Here is a 21,503-nt window from a genome sequence, read left to right as displayed (position 1 = left end):
AGTTACTAGGTGGGCCTCCCAAAGGGATACAAATACCTGTCTAGGGAGGAGGCACTATGGCAAGGCTCGCTCTCTCTCTCTCTCTGAGCCTGCATCATACTGAAACAGGCCTGTCAGGAGACATCGTGAACTGCGATATATACCGGCAATGTAGCCCAAATTGGGCTAATAGTGCAACTTGCGATAACAGCCTTTCGCATAGGTGATAGTGCAACTCGTGATACACATGCTTATTAGCATAAGGTACACCCCTTTTTGGTATCGCATGCGATACCAATGCGATATTGGAAAATGAGGCCCATAGTTATCAAACTTTTTGGAAAATGGTAGAGTGGTGTCGGGCATACAATCAGGTTTTAGGCTTGGGTATAATACTAAGGCGGTTTTGTTGTCTTTGTTTGATGATCGTCTGCATAGATTGGATTGTTGTCTGTCCTCTTTTTTTGGTTCTTTTAGACCTGTCCAGTGCTTTTGATTTGGTTAATCATCAGTTGCTACTATAAAGATGTAAAAATGTAGGGCTAGATGGTTTAGTCTTTGATTGGTTGACATATTTTTTGGGGGATCAAGCACAGGTTTTGTATGTAGCAGGAAGTTTTTCAAAAGCATGCTCTCAGTGTATAGGAGTTTCATCAGGGTCATGCCTTTCCCCACTATTATTCAATGTGTTTGTGTCCATTAGCAAAATTATTTGATAGATTGGGGGTTTCAGCACATATATATATGCCGATGACAGGTCTGGATCCCTATTAATGGTGCCTCAGCAAATGCTGTTAAATTTTTGAATTTTTGTTTGTCAGAAATTTCTTAGTAGGCTAGTTTTGAATAAAAAGAAAACTGAAATTTTGGGCATGGATAGATTATTTGTTCAATGTGAGGAGTTGCAGACTACATAGTTGTTGATGGTCACTGTAACACCTGTTGGAATTGTGGACCTGTTACTGAGGGAAGGTTGGCACCATCTAATGAGCAAGCCCACTGGCAGAGATGCCCTGTGGCGGTAGAGATTGGAGCTTCGCCTATACCAGCCCCATTCCCCACAGGTTGAGCTCTTGGGTTTTAGGGGCCAGCTGGACTTAGGTGGGTCCCTAGGGCAATACAATGACTTAAGTCCAGGCAAGCATAGGTTGAGGAGGGCAGTGGTTAGTGGAGACTATAGGAAAGCTAGAGGTCGAGGCAGGCAGCAGACATCAAGGATGCGGAACAGGCTAAAGTTCGGGGCAGGCAGCATGCAAGCAAGGTCAGGTAAGAGCGAGGGGTAAAGTCTAGGCAACAGTCAGAAGAGGTCCAATTCAAGCTGAAGTCAAAATCAAAGAATCAGGCAGAGGGAACTAGGACAAGCAACACAACCTACAGACAAACATGGAACAGACAGGGAAAGGGACCTGACACAGACTAGGCAAGGAAGGCAGGAACAAGTTAAGGAAGGAAACAAAGCAGGGACATGTAAGAATAGCAAGATGCATGGGACATCAAGGATGCCAGGAGACCTGTTCCTGAGGCATTTGTGGAGTGTCTGGATGAGCCTTAAGAGGGAGTTGCTGATGTCATCTCAGAGCACTGTGGGGGATTTCCTGCTGCGAACCCGTTAAGTAACAGAGCACGCTTAGAGCTGATGCTAGAGGGGCCAGGATCATGGTGGCATCAATGAGGCGGGCCACTCTTGACGGTGTCACCTTGGGATGGCTCCTCTGCTGCACGACGACTCTGGTAAGTGTGGTGAGAACCGCAAGTCATGACAGTACCCCCTCTCCAAAGCCCCCTCCCTGGTCTTTTGGGTCTGAGTTTTTTAGGGAAACTCCTGTGGAATTCTTGAACAAATTGAAAGGCTTGGAGGTTGGAGGCTGGCCTCCATGAGTTCTTTTCCCTTCCATATCCCTGCCAGGAGATGAGGTTTTGGAGTTTGTTGTGGATTCTTCTAGCACCCAATATTTCCTTCACGTCAAACTGAATATCTTCTTCTGTAGTGATCTGTGGTGTTCAGGGGGAAGGTTTCCTTGGCCAGGAAGACAAAAGCTGCTTTTAATAGAGAGACGTGGAACACATCGTTGATCCTAAGGGATGAAGGCAGACGAAGTTTGTAGGCTACTGGGCCTACTTGATGTACAATCAGAAAAGGTCCCACAAAGCGCGGTGCAAATTTAAAGGATGGCAGACTCAAGAAGAGGTTCTTTATGCTTATCCAAACCAATATCCATGGCTATAGTGAAGGAGCAGGATGACGACTTTTATCTGTTTGGATCTTGTAACTGTCATCAGCTTGGTTTAGAAGGTCATGGGTCCTTTGCCACAGGGTGAGAAGTTCTTGGCTCTTTAAGGTAGCTGCTGGCAGGTATCCAGAACTGGGTGAGGCTTGGGAACCCGTGGATGGCATCCAAAACAGTACAGAATGGCAAAGATCCTGAAGAGGCATTAACCTTATTGTGGGTGAACTCAGTCCATGGAAATAAGGAGGACCAGTTGTCCTGTCTTAGGTTGGCATATGCTCGTAGAAATGTGAGTGTCTGGTCCACTCGTTCAGTCTGCCCATTGCTTTGAGGGTGGAATGCGGAGGTAAACTCCAGGGTAATTCTGAATTTTTGTACACAAAGCCATCCAGTAACAGGGCAGTGAACTGGACCTCCCCGGTCCAAAAGGATATAGTGAAGTAGGCCGAGCAAATAAAAAAGGTGTTCTACAAATAGCCTGGCAAGTTCTAGAGTGGATGGGAGGCCCAGAAGTGGAATGAAATGTGCCATTTTGCAAAATCTGTCCATCACTACCCATAGGATGGTGTTCCCACTAGAGAGGGGACGGTCACTGACAAAGTCTGTGGTCAATGGATGTAGAATTCCATGGGGGTCAGCAGCAGTTGTAACAACCCTGACGGTTGTGCATTATCACTCTTGTCCATCGTACACATGGGGCAAGATTTCATGAAGTGTTGAATGTCAGTCTTTAACTGAGGCCACCAATAATACTGCACTATGAGTTCCAGAGTATGGGCAATGCCAAGATGAAAAGAGAGATGAGAGTTGTATGCCCATTCCAGGACCTTCTGGTGCAGACATCGAAGTACCACAGTCTTACTCATGGGAGCCATAACAGCTGTTGCAGCCACAATTTTGGCTGGGTCAATGATAGACTATGGTGGATCTTGTGTTTCTTCCTTGTTGAAGAACTGGGAGAGGGCATCTGCCCTGCTGTTCTTGTCAGCCGGACGATAGTGCAGTTCAAAATTGAACCGATTAAAGAACAGAGCCCACCGGGCTTGTCTGGGGTTGAGTCTTTGGGCTTGTGCCAGGTGCTCCAGGTTTTTGTGATTGGTGTAGATGATCACTGGGAATATAGCCCCTTCCAGTAGATGCTGCCATTCTTCTAAGGCCATCTTAACCGCTAGGAGCTCTCAATCTCCTATCATGTAGTTCTTCTCAGCTGGGGAGAATTTCTGTGAAAAGTTGAAGCAAGTCAGCAAAGTATTATTGTGATTATGCTGCAGGAGGACTGTGCCTTCCCCAAGGGTGGATGCATCTACCTCTAAAATGAAAGGCTTGGTGGGATCCGGATGGTGGAGGTAAGATCCCTGAGTGAACTACTCTTTGAGCAATTCAAAGACTCGAATGGTGGCTGTGGTCCAGTTTTTTATGTCTCCCCATTCCTCTTGAGGGCAGTGAGTGGAGCGGCTATTGAGGAGTAATTGGGAATAAGTTGCCTATAGTAATTGGCAAAACTTAAAAAACGTTGTCTCGCCTTAAGCCTTACTGGGTGTGGCCACGCTGTAATGGCCTTCACTTTGGCAGGATCCATACTGAGCCCTGTAGGGGAAATAATATATCCCAAGAAAGGGTGTTCCTATGGTTCAGAGACGCACTTTTCCAGCTTAGTGAAGAGACTGTGTTAACGAAATCTTTGGAGGACCTGTTTCATATGGCTCTGATGCTCAGAGATCTGGAGAAGATCAAGATGTCATCCAGGTAGACCACTCATGAGAATAAAGTAGATCTTGAAAATTCTTGTTTACCATGAACTAAACATTGCCGTGGCATTGCACAGTTCTCATAGTGGCCATCGTGAGTATTAAAGGCAGTTTTCCACTGATTGCCTTGACACATTTTATTTTTGGTGAGAATCTTATAAGTTTTATTTTTATATTTTATTGTCTGTAATATGGTTTTTTTTTCAATTTAAACTTTATTAATTTTTTTCCATCAATGATAAACATCATGAAAAAACAACATAAAAAAATAAAATGTGTACAATTTCCATAAGAAAAAAATATATAACAAACTCAAAAATTATTTTGTCACATATCCCATAATTGGGGGAGATCAAAGAAACTTAAATATAAGATTACCAACAAATTTATAATTTGTTGTAAAGGCAACTAAACAGAAGAGTCCGGGAGCTATATTATTTTTACTGGGCCACAGTCTCAGGAATCATAACTTGATTTTTATCTACTATGAATGTTTCTAAGTGTGTAGGATCTACAAAGCTAAATTTCTTTCCTTGATAGTTAATGAGACACAGACATGGAAACTTTAAAAAGAAAGTGGCTCCTAATGCCAAAACTCGTTCTTTTAAAGATAGAAAATACCTTCTTCTTGCTTGAGTGGCTCTGGCCACATCAGGAAAAATTTGGACTTTATGACCACAAAACAATATATCCTTACATCTGAAAAACTTTTTAAATAAATTTTCTTTATCCTGCTCAGCTATACATGAAATAAAAGAGTTGCTCTATTATTAATCAGATCCATCGACTCTTCTAAAAAAGTCAATATGCCTGGAGATGAGGGTTCCACTACATTTTGTCTTCCAGAACTTCTGGGGGATCTTTTAGGCAAATAGTATATTTTAGATAATTTTGGAATTTCCTCATCTTCATATAATAGGTTCTCTTTCAAGAATTTTTTAAACATCTCCCATGGGGAGAGAAGCCGATTCATAGGAAAATTAATAATCCTTAAATTTTTGGCCCTGTATAAATTTTCAATGTATTCAACTTCCTTACGCATAGCTAAACTATCATGAATAAAAACATTCTCAGTATTTTGAATCATTTGATCAGTTGTACTCTACTAGTTACAGCGAGCATTTCTTTTTCACATTTATCAACTTTCTTTCCCTGTTTTTTTTTTAAATCTGATAATGTATGTATCTCTGTTCATCGCTCAGGCCTTTATTGTGTTGAGCAATCAGGAAATTTTAATAAATGTTATAAAATGATCACGTCCATGTGCGTGTGCCAGGAACTGTGTGCACATGGACATGTGAGCACTCGTTTTAAAATCTGACTTTTAGTGTGGCAGGTGGGGCCCCAGTGGGTCAAGTCCAGGGATTCCCAGTTGACTACTGGTTGATGTAATTGAAACCAAAATAGACCCAGGATGCCCGGGTTCACAGCCCATGATATAACATACAGGGAGATGATCTTTCTGTGGAGAACCCCATTCTGGAGGATAAATGACTTGGTTACTTCAGTGAGGCAGCCTGGGAGCGGGTCCCCATAAACCAAGGCAATGGTCACAGGCTCCTGCAGCGTGGTGGGCCAGAGCCTCGTCAATGAAATTGCCTCCTGAGTCTGTATCCAGGAAGGCTTCAGTGGCGAATAATCCATGCCCCAAGGAGATAGAGTTGGGGACAAGGAGCTGACGGGAGGACATGGTGCAACCTAGGGTTGCCTCCTCAATCAGCCCTAGGCATGAAAGTTTCCTGACTTCAGAGGGCACTGTGACACCAAGTGCCCTTGGCCAGCACAATGCAGGCATAAGCCTTGCTGTCTTCGACGGAGCTTCTCCTTGGGGAGAATTTGGCCCGGCCCAACTGCATTGGCTCTTCTATTGTCTTTCATGTCCAGAGTGATGCGTGGCGCTGGGGGAATCTGGAAGCGGGCTGCCAACATCACTGCGTGACATCTTGGCTTCCTGAGCTCGCTTCTGGAAACTTCAGTCAATATGGTTATCCAAGGAGATGAGAGCATCCAAAGTAGTGAGGACTCCCCAACTTGCCAACTCATCCTTGATTCGACTGGAGAGGCCCTGCCAGAATATGACAGTGAGGCTGTCTTCACCCCACTGCAATTCTGATGCCTGGGTGCAGAACTGGATCAAATACTCTCTGACAGTACGTGACTCCTGGCGGATCTTCAGAATTTTGGTTGCCATGGAAGAGGCTTGACTAGGCTCCTCAAATACAAGCCTTAACTGGTGCAGGAAGTTTGGAAGATTCTGTAGCAAAGGGTCATCCCTTTTCCAAGAAGAATGAAGCCCAGTCGAGAGCCTTATCACCAAGCAGGGATAGCATGTACTTAATCTTGGTGCAATCTGTGGAGACCCAGGCCAGCTGTAATTCAAAACACATGCAGCACTGATTAATCAAGCCATGACACTCCTAGGGCTCACCATGGTAATGTGGTGGATGTAGAAGCTGCGGACCTGCCCTGGGAGGGAATGCCAGTATGGGAGGAGGTGATACAACCGCTGGTGGGGCCTGCACCACAGCTAAGGCATCCATGCAGATGGTTAGCTTCTCTAGGAACCCCGTGACCTGGTTGAGGATCCCCTGATGCTGCTGGATCCATTGAGCCAGGCCCAGGATGGATTGAAGTGTGCTGAGTTTCACTGGGTCCATGCATCAGCAAGCTGTAATACCTATCAGAAGTCTGGACCTTTTTTACTTAGGAGAGGTTGCTACCTCCTAGTGAGCAAGCCTACTAGGTCTACCCCATCAGCTGGTAGAGAAGCCCTGTGGCGAGGTGGACTGGAGCTTCACCTATATCAGCCCCATTCCCTGCAGGTTGAGTCCTTGGGTTCCAGAGGCTGGCAGGAATTAGGTGGGGCCTTAGGGCAATCCAGTGATGCAAGTTCAGGTGAGCTTGGGTCGAAGGAAGCAGAGGTCATCGGAGACTGTAGGCAAGCCAGAGGTTGGGGCAAACAGGAAGGGTGAGAAACAGGGCAAAGATTGGGATTGGTAGCACGAATGGAAGGTAAAGTCTGAGCAAGGGTTAAGGTCAGGAAATATCCAATCCAAGCAAAGTTCAAAACCAAAGACTCAGGCAGAGGTAACTAAGCAAGCAAGATAGACTACAGAGAGACCAGCGAACACACATGGAGCAGACAGGGAAGGGAGCAGGCAAGAAAGACGGGAACAATACAAGGGGGGAAACAAGGTGGGAACACATAAGAGTAGCAACACATAGTGGGACAACAAGGACGCCAGGAGACCTGTTGCTGAGTTGTCTGTGGGGAATCTGGAGAAGAAACGGGAGTCATCTCAGTGCACCACAGGAGATTTCCCACTATGGTCACTTTAAGTAACAGAGCAGATGCTGGAGAGACCGGTTTCATGGCAGCGTCAACAGGACAAGCCACTCTCGGCGGCATCAGCTGGGGACAGCTCCTTTGCCACGTGATGGGTCCGGTAAGTATGGCGAGGGCCTCAAGTCATGACAGGCACCAAATACCTATCTCTAATCACGTAAGTTTGCGGGTTGATCTTGATTCAGTTTTATGATGGAAGCATATAGCCAATAGGTTTTGAGAAGGACATATTTACAGCTTGGAAAACTTCATCAATTAAAACTGTACTTTGATTTCCAGATTTTGCCTACAGTGGCATCAGCTACGTTATTAAGTTCTTTGGACTTATATAATCATCCAAAAACACTTAATTGCCTGAAAAATAAGCACTAATATCTGTAATTTAAAAGGGATCAGAAGTCCTAAGTATATAAACTAACAATATAAAATATGACTTTAGTCTCATGTTTTATGAATTCACAAGAAGCTCTTCATTTCTAAAGGATTTTATTTATATGCAAATCTCTTAGTTTACAGAGAAGTTTTTAAAAACTATTATAAATATGGTATATTGGGACATTCCTTTTCAGTTTTTATTTTTCCTGGTAATTTATCAGAATTTGCGTTTGTATTTATTTTGATTTAAATTTTGCTTTTTCAGATTCTTCAAAGTGGATAACAAAAATGGGAGAAAATCAGTGAAAAAATTGTCTCAGTTTCTCCTTAGATTGTCTCCGATTTCTGTTTGTTACAATAAACACTGAAAGTTTCCCAGGAAAAAGTAAAATAGAAACAGAAAACAAAGGTCCCTATGTATCTTCTTAAAAAAATGATTATGTGCATCTCTTAAAGTTGACTAGGTTAAAATATGTTAGAGAAACAATTTGAAAAAAAAAATAAAAATCTTTTATTCTTCAGATTTCTTTTTCTGTGGGCAAGACTTACAATTACTTGCCTTATGAATATTGTACCCTACCTGAAAAAAACCCCAAAATATTAGTGACTAGAGTTTCTCTGCCTCAAGCCACGATTTATCATAACTGCTAAAAGGATCCGTAGTGCCAGGTAAGTATTCAGCAGCACAAACACGAAGGCCTATATTTATGTAAAACGCACAACATATGAAATAGCTTTCTTGCCAAAAATGAAAGGGAAAATCTGTTTGTTTTATGATGATCTATTTATAAACTGACATCTGGACAACTTCTTTACCTGGTTGCTTTCCAATCTGTGAGATTTATGTAAATAGCTCACAGTTTCTGCATGGTACAGTTTGTTTCAACAATTATCTGTTGATTTAACTAGCTCTCCTACTGTAATTTTTTAAAGCGATCTCCTTTGGGCAGACATTATAAAATGTTGTTCTGCGCGGGCAGTTAGGAAAGTTTGATGATCTGTCTACAAATTATTTATGTAACGTACCACAGTCCAGTCAGACAGTCCTAATATAATGAATTTAGATATTTTGGGGTTGGCAAGCACCATCCTTGCTCCCGCAGTGAGCAAGTCTCTGAAAAAGCAAAGCAAAGTGCACTTGGAGTATCGTTGCTTTCTTAAATATTTACATAAACATCCACTTTTAAAATCATTCCAAATAAAGTGAAACCTTGTTAAACCAATATTAATGTTTTAAGATGCTTGGCTGCATGGAACAATTTGGTGGTCACCAAGCTTCTAGTATGTGTGTGTGTGTGTTTATGTACATATAATATATTTTCTTGGTCAAGTGAATGTTTTGTAATTTAGAGATCTTTTATTGGACCAACACAAAAGTTATCCAGAGATGATGATGTACATGTGTTTTTGAGATCATAAAAGCACAGAGGCTACATCTGAAAGAGATGTATGTGGCTTCAAAAGCTCAAGCACAACAACTCTGAATAATTCTCATATTGGAATCATAACCTGCTAAGACTTCAGTTTTCTCCAGAACCAATATGGCTACTAGAAGTCTGCACTGTGTAATTTAGGTACAAGTTCAGTTTCTAGAGACATACGAGTTAATCAGGATTCACTTAAGACCCGATTTTTAATGGCCTGCGCATGCAAAAAACAGGGGTTACGAGCGCAGCCAAGCCTTGCTCACGCTGCATGTATTTTAAAAGGGGCCCAGCCGCACGCATATAACCCCTGTTACGGCACAAGAGCCGGACCTCGGGGCGGGGCAAGGCTAGAGGCGCCAGATACAGCGGCTATTTGCCGCTGTGCCGGGCAATTGCGCGCTGGCAACTTGCTACAGCTCTTTTGGAGGAGCACAAGGTAATAAAATAGGGGTACCTAGGGTAGGGATAAGGGGTGGGTAGGGAAGGGAAGGGAAAGGGAGGTTAGGGGGTAGGGAAGTTCCCTCCCAGTGCACTCCTTAATTGGAACGGACTGAGAGGGAACTGGGGAAGCCGGACGATGCATCCCCCACGCGATTTTTGCCTATGTCTGCCCCCCCCCTTGTGTGCGCCACCTGCAATTTTATAACATGCGCGGACTGACACGAGCATGTTATAAAAACGCACGTCCATGTGTGCATGCCGGGTAGCATGGACACGCGCGGGTTCTTTTTTAAAATCTACCCCTTAGCATGTACCACAAGGGCAATAGTTCTGCCAAGGCCATCTTCCAGTAACATGGAACGTGTGGGTCACAGATCCTAATTCAGATGTGGCTGATTCCACTATTCCTCCTACAAACATATTATAAAATAAACATGTCCCTAAAAAAAGAGAAAATATATTTGTTTTTGAATTTCAAAAGGGAGTGTATTGCTATTCAATAATGCCACAAGTATTGTACATTTTGTTTTTGCCCTGGGTCAAGAATAGGAGATTGGCCCATATTTTCTAATGGGAAATAGACTGCTTTTGCTACTGAACTGGTCTCACTTTTTTTGTAGGTAAAAAGTAATGCATGCTGCTTATATCATGGTATTCTGGTATATAGTTCACTAGTTATAGCCCTGGATTAACCATTAAGCAAAATAAGCACCTAGTTAGGGCACCAAGAGAAGGTGGCACCATAGAGAGTTGAAAATTTGGATTTTTTTTTCTGTTGCCCCTAGTTATAAATGAATAGTTTGCTTATATTGCTTACTGCTATTTAATGTTAAATAAAATTTTTAAAAAAATTATTTAATATAGTTGTGGGATCTGACCTGGGGGATGGCCTGGAAGAAAACTGAATTTTTAATCTATTTCACCTTTCTCACTTATTGAGTCTTAATATCTTGTCCCTTAAGCAATGGAAGAGTTGAGGAGGCATCATTGTTGGGCTATGCTTAGGGCATCAGTTGGCCTTAATCCAGCCCTAGCTAGTTATATTGTTATGTGCTTGGAAAGTAGTTTGTTAGGAAAGATACTAGTGGGGGTCAAGCTGTCAACAACTGGGAAATGAAAGGCTGGAGCCTTGGCAATAGAGCTAACTAGCAAGCTGGAGGCAAGCAGGATCAAGGCCCATAAGAGACAAAGGAAGAAAATGGTGACCACTTTCCCCAGTGAACTAAATTGGCCAAAGTCAGGTTAAAGGAGACTGCTGGGATTATAGGAGGTTGTTTACAGTAACTAGAAGGCTTTCCAAGCTTTCCAGTGAGGTGACCTCTCTCCTAAAGCAGGAAAACTGTGCTGCTGGTCATGGTCCCAGCTCCACATTTCAGCTTCAGCTCCTGTTCCAGTTTCAGCATGGTAGACCTTCTTTCTCTGCAACAACCCAGCTCCTACCTGTGAGTATTGGTGTGGCTAGCAAACCACATAGTAATATAACAGAGCACAAGCTTTTTCTGCTTATGTTTCAGCAATCTGAACAGACAAGCAGGGCCGGTGCAAGAGTATTTGGTGCCCAGGCGAACCTTCAATCATTCACCTCCCCTTCCCCAACTTACCTCCAGCACAGCGCCCCATCCTACCAGCAGCAGTGGCACCAGCACAGCACTTCATTCTTTGGTGGTCTTGGCTCTGGCACAGCACCCCTCTGGGCTTCATGCTGGTGTGCTTTTGCCAACTGTATAATTTTAGCACTCTCGGAGATTGCCTGCCTAGGTTGTCTAATGGAAGCACTGGCCCTGTTGACAAGTACAGTTTAACACTCCTCTGACATTAAAACTGAGAACAGGAAGTCTTACTTCCTCCTACACAATAGCAATGGGTCTCTTCAAGCCAAATGGACTTTTTTTTTTTTTTTAACCCTGATCCAATTACTTTCTGCTGGAAAGTACTGCCAATGATTTCCAAAATAGTTCTGGCATCAAAAGCTATTATTTCTCAAGGCTATATATTCTATGGAGTTTCATTTTTCAGATCAAACCTTTCAGAGTTGTCATTTGTCTGAAGAAACTCAATCTGCTCTAATGGACTATCTAACATTTCACCCATAATCTGTGTCATAAGACCTGCTTTCAGATTTGATACCATCTACAAATGCTTCTGGTCTGCGGATTTCCAACTGTAGTAGATTTGAATTCAATATATAGTTTTTATCAATGCAAAAGGAATTTATAATATTTACACTGAATAGAAGGGAATCATTTTCCAGGTTCATTTCTTTGAATCACATGATACAGAGTTACTGTGTATATGGAATACAGCTTGACAGTCTAATAGGTGCTTAACAAAGCCATAGGCTATTCACCTGCAAGTTACATTTCCTAATTCTTCTAATAAAAGGCTAACTTTGCAGTATTAACAGTTCTTGTAGTGTTTTACTATAGAAATATGAATTATTTGTTTTGTTTTAAAGCTACAATTAGCTTTTCTGTTCTGTTTTTGCTCCCTCATTTTTTGCAGTGTACTCTCATGATATTGGTTCACCTTATTTTATATAAGAACATAAGATCATATAATGCTAGAATTTCTAATATCCACACATGCTGCTTAGCATTCTTGTATTGGAGGCTGGGAGCTTAAGAGGAGCTTTTAGCAGCTGCCCTCTATGGGCTTCCAACCCATTCAGAACCTGCTCTAATCCCATTCGCCTCCACCTGTATTTTCTTGGTTACCTCCCTGGCCACTGAGTTTCCTCAACACCTTGTAAACCTCTTCATCATTGCAAATAGTAAGTTACAGGAGCCTTGGGATAATGCAGATTATCTTCTTGTTCCATGCAGTGTGCTCCCATATATCCTGAAGACCTCTGCTGTAAGAAACTCCAACACAACCACACTACTGCTCCAGCTCTTGAGCAGTATGAAAAAGGTTAAAGTGGACAGTTATTTATCCTTTCAAATAGTACTGGGTCTAGGGGACACTCCATGAAACTTACTGGTAGAAGATTTAAAATACTTTAGTCATGTCTTGAATCATTAAGAATGTCAGGCTGGTTATTGTCCTGGTTTACCTCTTATCTTTCTAACAGACATCAGCAAATTAAAGTTGCCTCTTTCACTTCAAATGGCTTCCAGTTAACTCTAGTGTTCCCCATGGTTCGGCGTTGTCTGCAGCCTTATTCAACATCTATTTGACTGTAAGCTCTATACTGACAACATATAGTTTTTCTTTCCCATCAAAACTTCTTGGAATTTAACTGGCTCTCCACTGTTCAAAACTGGTTGAACCAAAATAAACTTGCATTAAGTTTAAGTAAAACAAAAATCATGATATTATCTTGATTTACAATACATGATGCTCCAAAGAAGCTTACTTTCAGAGATCATTCCAGCACAATATCAAAATCCGTTCCCAACTTGGGTGTCCTTATTGACTCTGCATTATCAATGAATGATCACCTTAAATCTCTGGTAGAAACCTCGTATCATAAATTCAGGATACTTCAGCATCTTAAACCATTTCTTGATCCCAATGATTTCCGAACCATATCACAATCTCTTCTCTTCTCAGATATTGATTATTGCAGTTTCCTCCTTATAGGCCTTCCACTATATGCCACCCGTCCTTTCCAAATTATTCAGAACCCTGCAGCACATTTACTAATCTGACCTCAATTTGTGAACATATTACTCCCATATTGCAATCTCTCCATTGACTTCCAATAATTTATCGGATACAGTTCAAACTAATTACCATTACACACTCTCATTAATAATTTACAATCTCCTTGGAGCATTGCAGTTATGAAAGTCTATGTTCCATGAAGAACACTGTGTTCCTCATGCCAAAATCTGTTAGAAATTCTCTCACCGAGGGCAGCACACCTTGATGAAACTAGAGAATGTGCCTTTTCACGTCCTGGTCTGATTCTATGGAACTCTATCTTGAAAAACTCATAAACTTGAAGGATCCTAAGGTCTTTAAGAATGCTCTAAAGACTTACCTATTTCAGAAAGAATATGAATACTAAAATGTTAACGCTGCCTCCATTCCTCTGGGAGCATGCTTTTATAGTTTTATTATAGTTTATCAACTGTTTATGTTTTATTACTTTGGTTAAATATGTTTGATTATGGATGTCCCCCATCCTGAAAGTAAGAAGGGCAGGGGGGGGGTTTTGGGGTAGGTTTTCAGGGGGTACCCCTATGAGAATAGATAAATAACTACAGTACCTAAATATAATCCACTATGAAGTGCTGAAAGGTGGAATATATGTAAATATTACAGTATAAATGAGTTTATAAAAAGTTTGGACAAATTTCTGGAGGATGGGTCTATTAACAATTATTAATCAGTCAGAAGTGGGGATCATCACATCTTATTTCTGGAAATGAGCCTTAGGGAAGGGATCTTCCATTAAGATCAGTCAGGTTATCTTTTTTTTTTAAGACTTGATGCCCTCTAACAGTTTGTTCAGATCGCTAGGATTATATTAGAAAACTTTTCTAATTTATCTAAGTTTTGTGTTCTATTTTTGTCTTCTGTGAATGTGTTAAGTACTGGGTTTAACCAGAAGTCTGAACATGTAAAGTAGAAACACAATAAATGACAAGTTAGTGTAGTGTGCAGCACAGAATTTTGTGATGTATCAGTTCAATAGAAGTCCTAGATCTGGTAGGTTTCACTCACTTCTGGACATATTAAATTACACCTCAGGACCCCATAACGAGATGATATTAATTCTCTATTGACAAGCTGGGCTGAATTATTCATGAGACATGGATGAGGCCATTGGGTCTGAATGGACTCATCTCTCTAGCTTAGTAAGGTTTTATTACTGAGCATGCATGGAAGTTCCCACATGCGTGCTGCCTCATCAGCCTTTCGGTCTTATTTGTCTGAACTTCCAGATGGACATGCACCCTTTCTCTCATGCTGTACTTCATCTTGTATTATTTTCTGCTAATTGTAGTTTTCTTCAAATCTACTCACTTGAGAAGTTACCTTACTGCCTTATCGGCCCCTCTACAGCATTTTTCTTAGCTACCTAAAAATAAATAAATAAATTATTCAAGATGGCCGGTTCCAAGAAGCCCCCCCCAAATGGCTTCAAAGGCTGTGTTTGTGGTTGCAAGATGTCCACCACTGATGGCCATGATATCTGTTACAGGTTCCTTGGATCCAATCAGTATTCAGCTAACTGCTGTGATTGTGGTTGCATGACACCAAGATCCAAGCGGAACAGGGCTTGGAAGACAGAGGAACTTTGCAGGTTAGTGAAAAGTCTGAATCATTCATCCTTTCAGAGTAGAGCCTCTTTGGGCTCTCTCTCTGCACCAAGTTGAGCCAGGAGATTCTCAGGCAAAGCACTTCAAACTGCAGTGGCAGGCTCTGGATTTGCCGCAGTTCAGGGATAGAGCAAGACTTGGAAGCATCAAGTGCAGGAGATGGCAAATTTTTCAGTGCACTCACAGGCCATTTCTCCTATGTGGGACTTGTTGGTGTGATCGATGCTACCAAAGCAGTCAGCACCTAACAATTTCCTGGGTTTCGGCTAGTTCAACTATTGCACCAGTCAGTGATAGTAGAGTCAGCTTTAAAACAAACTAAAAAGGCAAGAATTTTTTCTAACACTGCCTCTCCTCCAGGGTAAGGACCCCAGGTTGCTGGACAATTTTGAGAAGAAAGTCTTCCAGAGTTTGATGCTCCACACCTGCATTGCAGCTCATCATCTGATTATGGTGCAATATTTACATGAGTGCATCGGCAAGCTGATGCCTCTGGTAGAGTCTCTGGACAGTAAGCAGGAAAATTATTGGCAGGCTCTTCTGGATGCGGAAGAGTTGTGAGCTCATCTGGTTGGTATACAAATCATTCAACTGGGGGCAATCGTAGCCACCTCCAGCCTTTCCTAACTTCTTCATTCCTGACCTGGTCATTTGGTGTTATCTCTAAGCATCCATCTTAAAAATGGAAGAAAAAGTCATTTAGGATTTCTGCTTTGTCTATATTCCCAGTAATTTTGTTTCCTATTCCATTCACTTAGGAACCTGCAACATCACTCATAGCTTTGCTTGACGTTCCCTCGGTGCATATAGCGCATCTGTCTGAGACTTGCCCAACAGCTTTTCCTGTCGCTGTTTCTGATATATGGAATAAACTTCCAGAAGAGTTATGTTCAATGCTATGTATTAAAAGCTTCAAGAAGCACTTAAAAATTTTACTTTACAAAAGACCTATTGTTGTGTTACCTGTTAATCTTTTTACTTGCTTTTATTCATTTTTTTACTCTTACGCTGTTCAATAATTTGATGATTTCTTTTAATCTTCCAGATTTTTAACAATGTGCCTAAAGTTTAGTGATGGATGTTTGGTATCTATTATGATATTTTATGTCCTTAAGTCTCATTTACCTGTTTAGATTTTAGCTCTCTTATCTGTTTTCATTTGCATGACTATGGGTTAATAACCGTTCTGTTTTATTAGGCATATGTTATGAGATCAATATTCAAAAGCCATTTAGACGGATAACTCACAAGTTATCCATCTAAATGGCAAGTGTGGCATATTCAGCCACTTATGTAGCTAAATTATAGGTAATAACACGTTATTACCTAAGTAACACTGGAAGCGGCCAGGATCGCAGAGCATAGCAATCGTGGCACAGAGAAGGGACTAATTTTGCAAGCAATGGATGGATGCGAGGGTAGGGTAGGATTGGTGACTGTGGGTGAAAGGCAGAGGAGGGAATCTTGTTATGGAAGTTTTAAAACTTTTTGGTAGGTTTTTGGGCAGCATAGGGGGGAGGGGCAGAGGGGGGGTTTGGGGGGCATTGGGCTGCTTGGCTTGTGACTTTTTTTTTTAAAGATTTTCACTTACCTGATATTTCTGAAGATATCCAGGTAAGTAGCGAGTTATCTGGCCACAGGAGGCCGGATAACTTTAGGCCTAACTGGCCATATTCAACCAGTGGCTGTTTAGGGTTAAAGTTATTCAGCTATATGTAGCTGGATAACTTTATTTATTTATTTATTTTTAGCTTTTATATACCGATGTTCCTGTATAGGATACATTTCACGCCGGTTTACATGAAACTGAACTGTCGCCGAGAGGCGGATACAGCGAAACAAGTGGTACAATGAACATGCGGAAACAGTAAACATGTGGAACATTAGCAATACATTATGATATAATAAAATAGTAAATAAAATGATAGTAAAAATGGGTTACAATAATAATATAACATAAAGTTAATAAATAAAATAAAATAGAAACAAAGGGCTAAGCCTGATAAAAACTTCTAAATCATCTTTAGGAGAAAGTAACAGTGGGAGAGGTGGCGTAACTGGATAGCATGGATCTGGGCGGTGGCGGAACCGATGGATGACGGGAAAAGGCTAACTTAGTCTGCGGGCAGGTTACGAGGGATGAAAACCACCGTGCATTGAAACATTTAACTTAGAAGGATTCATAGAGGGACTAAGTGACTTGTAGCTGTGCGAAGGTCCGTGGCTAGGTTACGGGATTGATGTGGATATTGTCTTCTAGAGTAGTTAGTGATCTGGGGCTGTATGGCGTGACGGTGTAGATGGGAGGGTTTATGGTTGGACATAAACCTGGGAAGCCTAAATGCGAAGGTTATCTCTCAGCAAAGGCCTGGCTGAAGAGCCATGTTTTCAGTTTCTTTTTGAAAACCAGAGGGCAGGGTTCTTGGCGGACTTCCGGTGGGAGTGAGTTCCAAAGGAGAGGACCCGCTGTGGAGAGGGCACGCTTCCTTAAAGAGGTTCTAGCCGGTGGAGTATACAGCGTATCCTTGTAAGGTCTTCTGATGGGTCTGTTTGAAATGTGCGGCCGTAGTTGGAATGTTAGATTGAGGGGGGAGATATCGTGCAAGGCCCTGTGGATCATCATAAGGGCTTTAAAGAGAATCCTGAATTTGATTGGAACTTTAAACAAGTATATTCAGTGGGACGTTTATCCTGCTGAATATACTGGACGAGTTATGTGGCTAACTGTAGATAGAAAACTTATCCTCTAAATGGCCTACTGAATATTGACCTCTGTGCATTTAATATTATTTCTTTTATTATGTATGTGATTTTGTGAGCTACCCAGGGCTTCGGCATAGGTGGCCTGTAAATAAACAAACCATAACCATATTTATTAGTTTACATAAAAATCTTTATCATTACTACTATACTTTGTTTGTCTTGTCACATCTTTTAAATGGTATAAATGGTATATCTGGTTTTGTACACCACTTTCATTCATACTAGAAAGGTGGTTTAATAAATCAATAATCTAAACTACATAGTATAAAATAGGTTTTTGACTATAATCAATATAATTAACAGCATATAGAATGTATAAGGTGGAAAAATGATTACTGCTCTTTACACTCCCTTTGTTTCCCTAATTGCTCTTGTTCTGTGCTACTTATGAAAAGGATGCACATGTGATTTAAAAAATATAATCGTATTGTTATATTAGGTGGCTGCACCTCTATCCCAGAGTCTGACCTGGAGGAAAGAACAGCAGATCAGGATCTCTCAGAAATGTTTATCAACCACAGACAGCTCATCAAGAACAAAACCAGAACAGGTATCAGAAAATAATTTTTATCTTCACCTTCAGTTCTTCTTTTTCTGATCTATGAATTTCCATACTTAGGTTGTACTACTTTAACAGCAGACTAACATACAGATCACCCACCAAGGGTAATTTTTAACGCCATTTCCACAGGTAAAAGAGTGCTTTGCCCACAGAAATGGGCTTTTAGAAATGTACCCTCCCTGTGTGCAAGTAAACGTACCTGCATAGTGCCACTAGACGTGTAACTACCGGCAGTGACAAAAGGCGTTTCCACGGGAAGGGCGATTGCACACACATTGGCAAATTTTCAAAAGTTGCACGCGTAAAAAAATAGAACTTACGCATGTAAAAAAGCATGTACGCGAGTATATGCTATTTTAGAAACCTCGACATACATACGTAAATCAAATCTGTGAATAAATTTACACATTAAAAATGGGGTGGGCCAGGGACTTTTCATGTAGGGACCAACCTTTATGCAAGTAAATTGCTATTTTATAAGCAAGTTATACATGTAAATGTGCACCTTACTTGCATATATTTCCTCCTGCTCAGTGTGAGGGTGAAATGGGGGAATTTCAAGCTGGAGAGCCAGGAGGTCTTCACAAGTTTCAGATGGAATGGGTGAACTGGTAGACTAATTAGTAAAGCTGGTTATTTCATTGCCTCGCGCATGTTAGAAAACCTTCCAATTTATGTGTGCAAAAGCTGACTTGAGAGGTAAATGTATCAAAATTACAAGTGTAAAATCTACTCGTGATTCCCTTTAAAATTGAAAGTAAAGATATGCTTGTATATTATTTGTGCACATTTATGTGGCTAAATTTGACTTATCTGGCTAAGTACGCCTTTGCTGCCACCTAGATGGACAAGTTCCGAATTATCCTGCTAACTAGCTGCAAAGTGCTATTTAGTCAGATAAGTCTGAAAAGTGCTACTTATACGGAGAAGTAGCTGTTGGGAAGCGCAGCCCATGGGCCGTCCCACAAGCTGCCTCACTTATCCCTGGTGCCAACAGACCCCGCTTGCAGCAGGATCACCGCTTCACGCTGCCAAAGCTATACCGTGTGGTTTGCAAGCTGGCGTGGTACCCAGGCCCCGCCTTCATCCTCCTTCCGGCTATCTCTAGGCATGTGCGCATGGCATGCACCTACTTTTAAAGGAGCCATGATGGGAATCAAGACCCGAGCACCCAGCCATGACATCAGCCACTGCTGGTACTTAAAGCCACTTTCAACGCCCCACAGACACCTCAGCAGAGTGTGTTGCTTGCATTCGGGCCGATACAGTAAGGTGCGGTAGAAAGAGGTGCGTTAGGGCCTGGCGCACCCGCGTTTGCCGCACGCACAGTTCGGATCACCTACCGCTCGGTACTGTATTTAAATGGCATGCAAATGCAAGCCGCGTCCAAAGCGCGTCCATGAAACGCAATCCATTTTACTGTATAGGCGCTATACAGCGCCTATACAGTATCCTGGGTGCGCTGGTACCTGTCATTTCAAATGACGTTTGAAATGACAGGTACCAGGAAGTGGATGGTTCTCGCACTTAGCCGCCCAGTCCCAAACCAACCCAATCCACAGAAAAAAAATGCTTCTCGCATTTAGCCGCCCAGTCCCAAACCAACCCAATCCACAGAAAAAAAATGCTTCTCGCACTTAGCCGCCCAGTCCCAAACCAAACCAACCCATCCCAATCCAAGTCCAAGCAGAGAGAGATGAAATTTCACAGTCCCAAACTTTCCCCCAGCCCCTCTCACCTGCCCTGGCCGCGGCCACGCAAGCTCCCAGCAGCAGCAGTAGAAGGGTGGCGAGAGAGAGTGGCTTCAGCAGCCCCGCCAGCTAAAGTGAATACGTGCACGCCTGGGGGTCCAATATGGGCGCTCAAGGCAGCGAAGGCGCATGCGCACACGCCGTGACCGGCTGGACCTTGCTGCTGTGACCTTGACCTGTCTCCCACCCTATTAGTCTGCTGCTTGCCCTGACCCCAGCATGCCATTGTTCTGTTGTTCGCTTCCATACCCAAATTCTGCTGACTGCCAGAACCCAAGGGCTCAACCAGCGAGTGAGGTAGCTGATATAAGTTAAGTTCCAGGCTGTTTCTCTACAGGGCACATTCACCAGCTGCTGATGTAGGCCTCATAATTTCGCCTATGAGGCTGCATCAATTACAGTGCAGCACTAAGGGCTTACATCCATGCCACTTATCACATTAGCGCTTTTCAGACTTGTCCGGCTATCTTACTTTGCCAAGTAAGTCTGGAAAAAGGTACTTCTTAGACAGCTATCTCATTTATCTGAGTAAGTAGTGCTTTTTAGACTTATCCAGCTATATGACTTAACCAGATAAGTAGCAGCTGTCTTAATTAGCCAGGTAAGTCTGAAAAGTGCTATTTAGACAGACAAGTAGCGCTTTTCAGACTTATCTGGCTAAGCAGAGGCTTTGCGGCTACTTAGCCAGATAAGTCCAAACCTACACTGCTTGCAGTTTTTACATATGCAAGCATGTTTGCATGCATATGTACTCATATTTACTCATATGTACCCACATTCCTTCCTTCCCCCACCTCTTTACCCCTTCCCTTAGATTTCTCCTTTTTTCCCTTTGATTTCTCCTTTTCACCCCATCTAGACAATTCATTTAGCTCTTAACAGTTCGATTTGTTATATTTCCCTTTACTTATGTTGTATCCAAGTTTCTCCCCCTGTTCTATGTAAGACAATTTTGTCACTGTTTGTTCAAGGTTGATATGTAAACCGGAGTGATAATTAACTCTGTTTTTTGAACTTCGGTATAGAAAAAGTTATAAATAAATAAATAAAATTTTATAACCTGTGAATATTATATGCATGCAGGCTACAAAATACTGTAGTAACTTTGTACATGCCCACATGCACACGTATATGGGCCTGTGTGCACAGCTTTGAAAGCTACCCTCATATTTTTGAATTATGCATATTATTTTTCTCAGAAAAGCTATCCACACACAATAGCAAGTGTAATTGTCTGTGGATAGTTTCCTGCAATTTTCAAAAGGAAAATATCTTCCCTCTGAATATCCGCACAAACCCTTAATTTACTATGTGCTATGTGGGGGTCTCAGATGCTTTCTTTCACCTGAAATGATGCAGGAAACTAAAGTTTTGGCCCTTTACTTCCATGCACAACCCAGGATTTCATACCACCCAGAACATAAAGTGTAAAAATTAATTTGCCTATACCTAGTTAAAATACCCATATGGTTTTGTTTCCTGATCATTGATTACTGTGAAATCATACTCTGTCCCTGCCACTTAAATGGGAAATACTCACCCCTGAACACATGCTTTTCATTCAAGTTGAGTGGAATTCTCTTCCCTAATACCATCATAGGGTCTGCGTCCTC

General features: G+C 42.0%; 1 protein-coding gene across 2 annotated transcripts in view; it reads left to right on the top strand.

Annotated features, from left to right (window-relative positions):
• Window positions 1–21,503, top strand: part of BBS9 (Bardet-Biedl syndrome 9) — a 1,052,120-nt gene that overhangs the window by 957,020 nt on the left and 73,597 nt on the right. For both annotated transcript variants that reach the window (XM_029589776.1, XM_029589777.1), the window contains one exon: window positions 18,017–18,127. In XM_029589776.1, the coding sequence (XP_029445636.1) occupies window positions 18,017–18,127 (111 nt within the window). The remainder of the gene's footprint in view (window positions 1–18,016; window positions 18,128–21,503) is intronic.

Source organism: Rhinatrema bivittatum, chromosome 2, assembly GCF_901001135.1.
Source record: "Rhinatrema bivittatum chromosome 2, aRhiBiv1.1, whole genome shotgun sequence".
NCBI classification, from domain to species: domain Eukaryota; kingdom Metazoa; phylum Chordata; class Amphibia; order Gymnophiona; family Rhinatrematidae; genus Rhinatrema; species Rhinatrema bivittatum.
The sequence above is the reverse complement of the archived record's forward strand: the minus strand, read 5'-3'. Positions and strand labels throughout refer to the sequence as shown.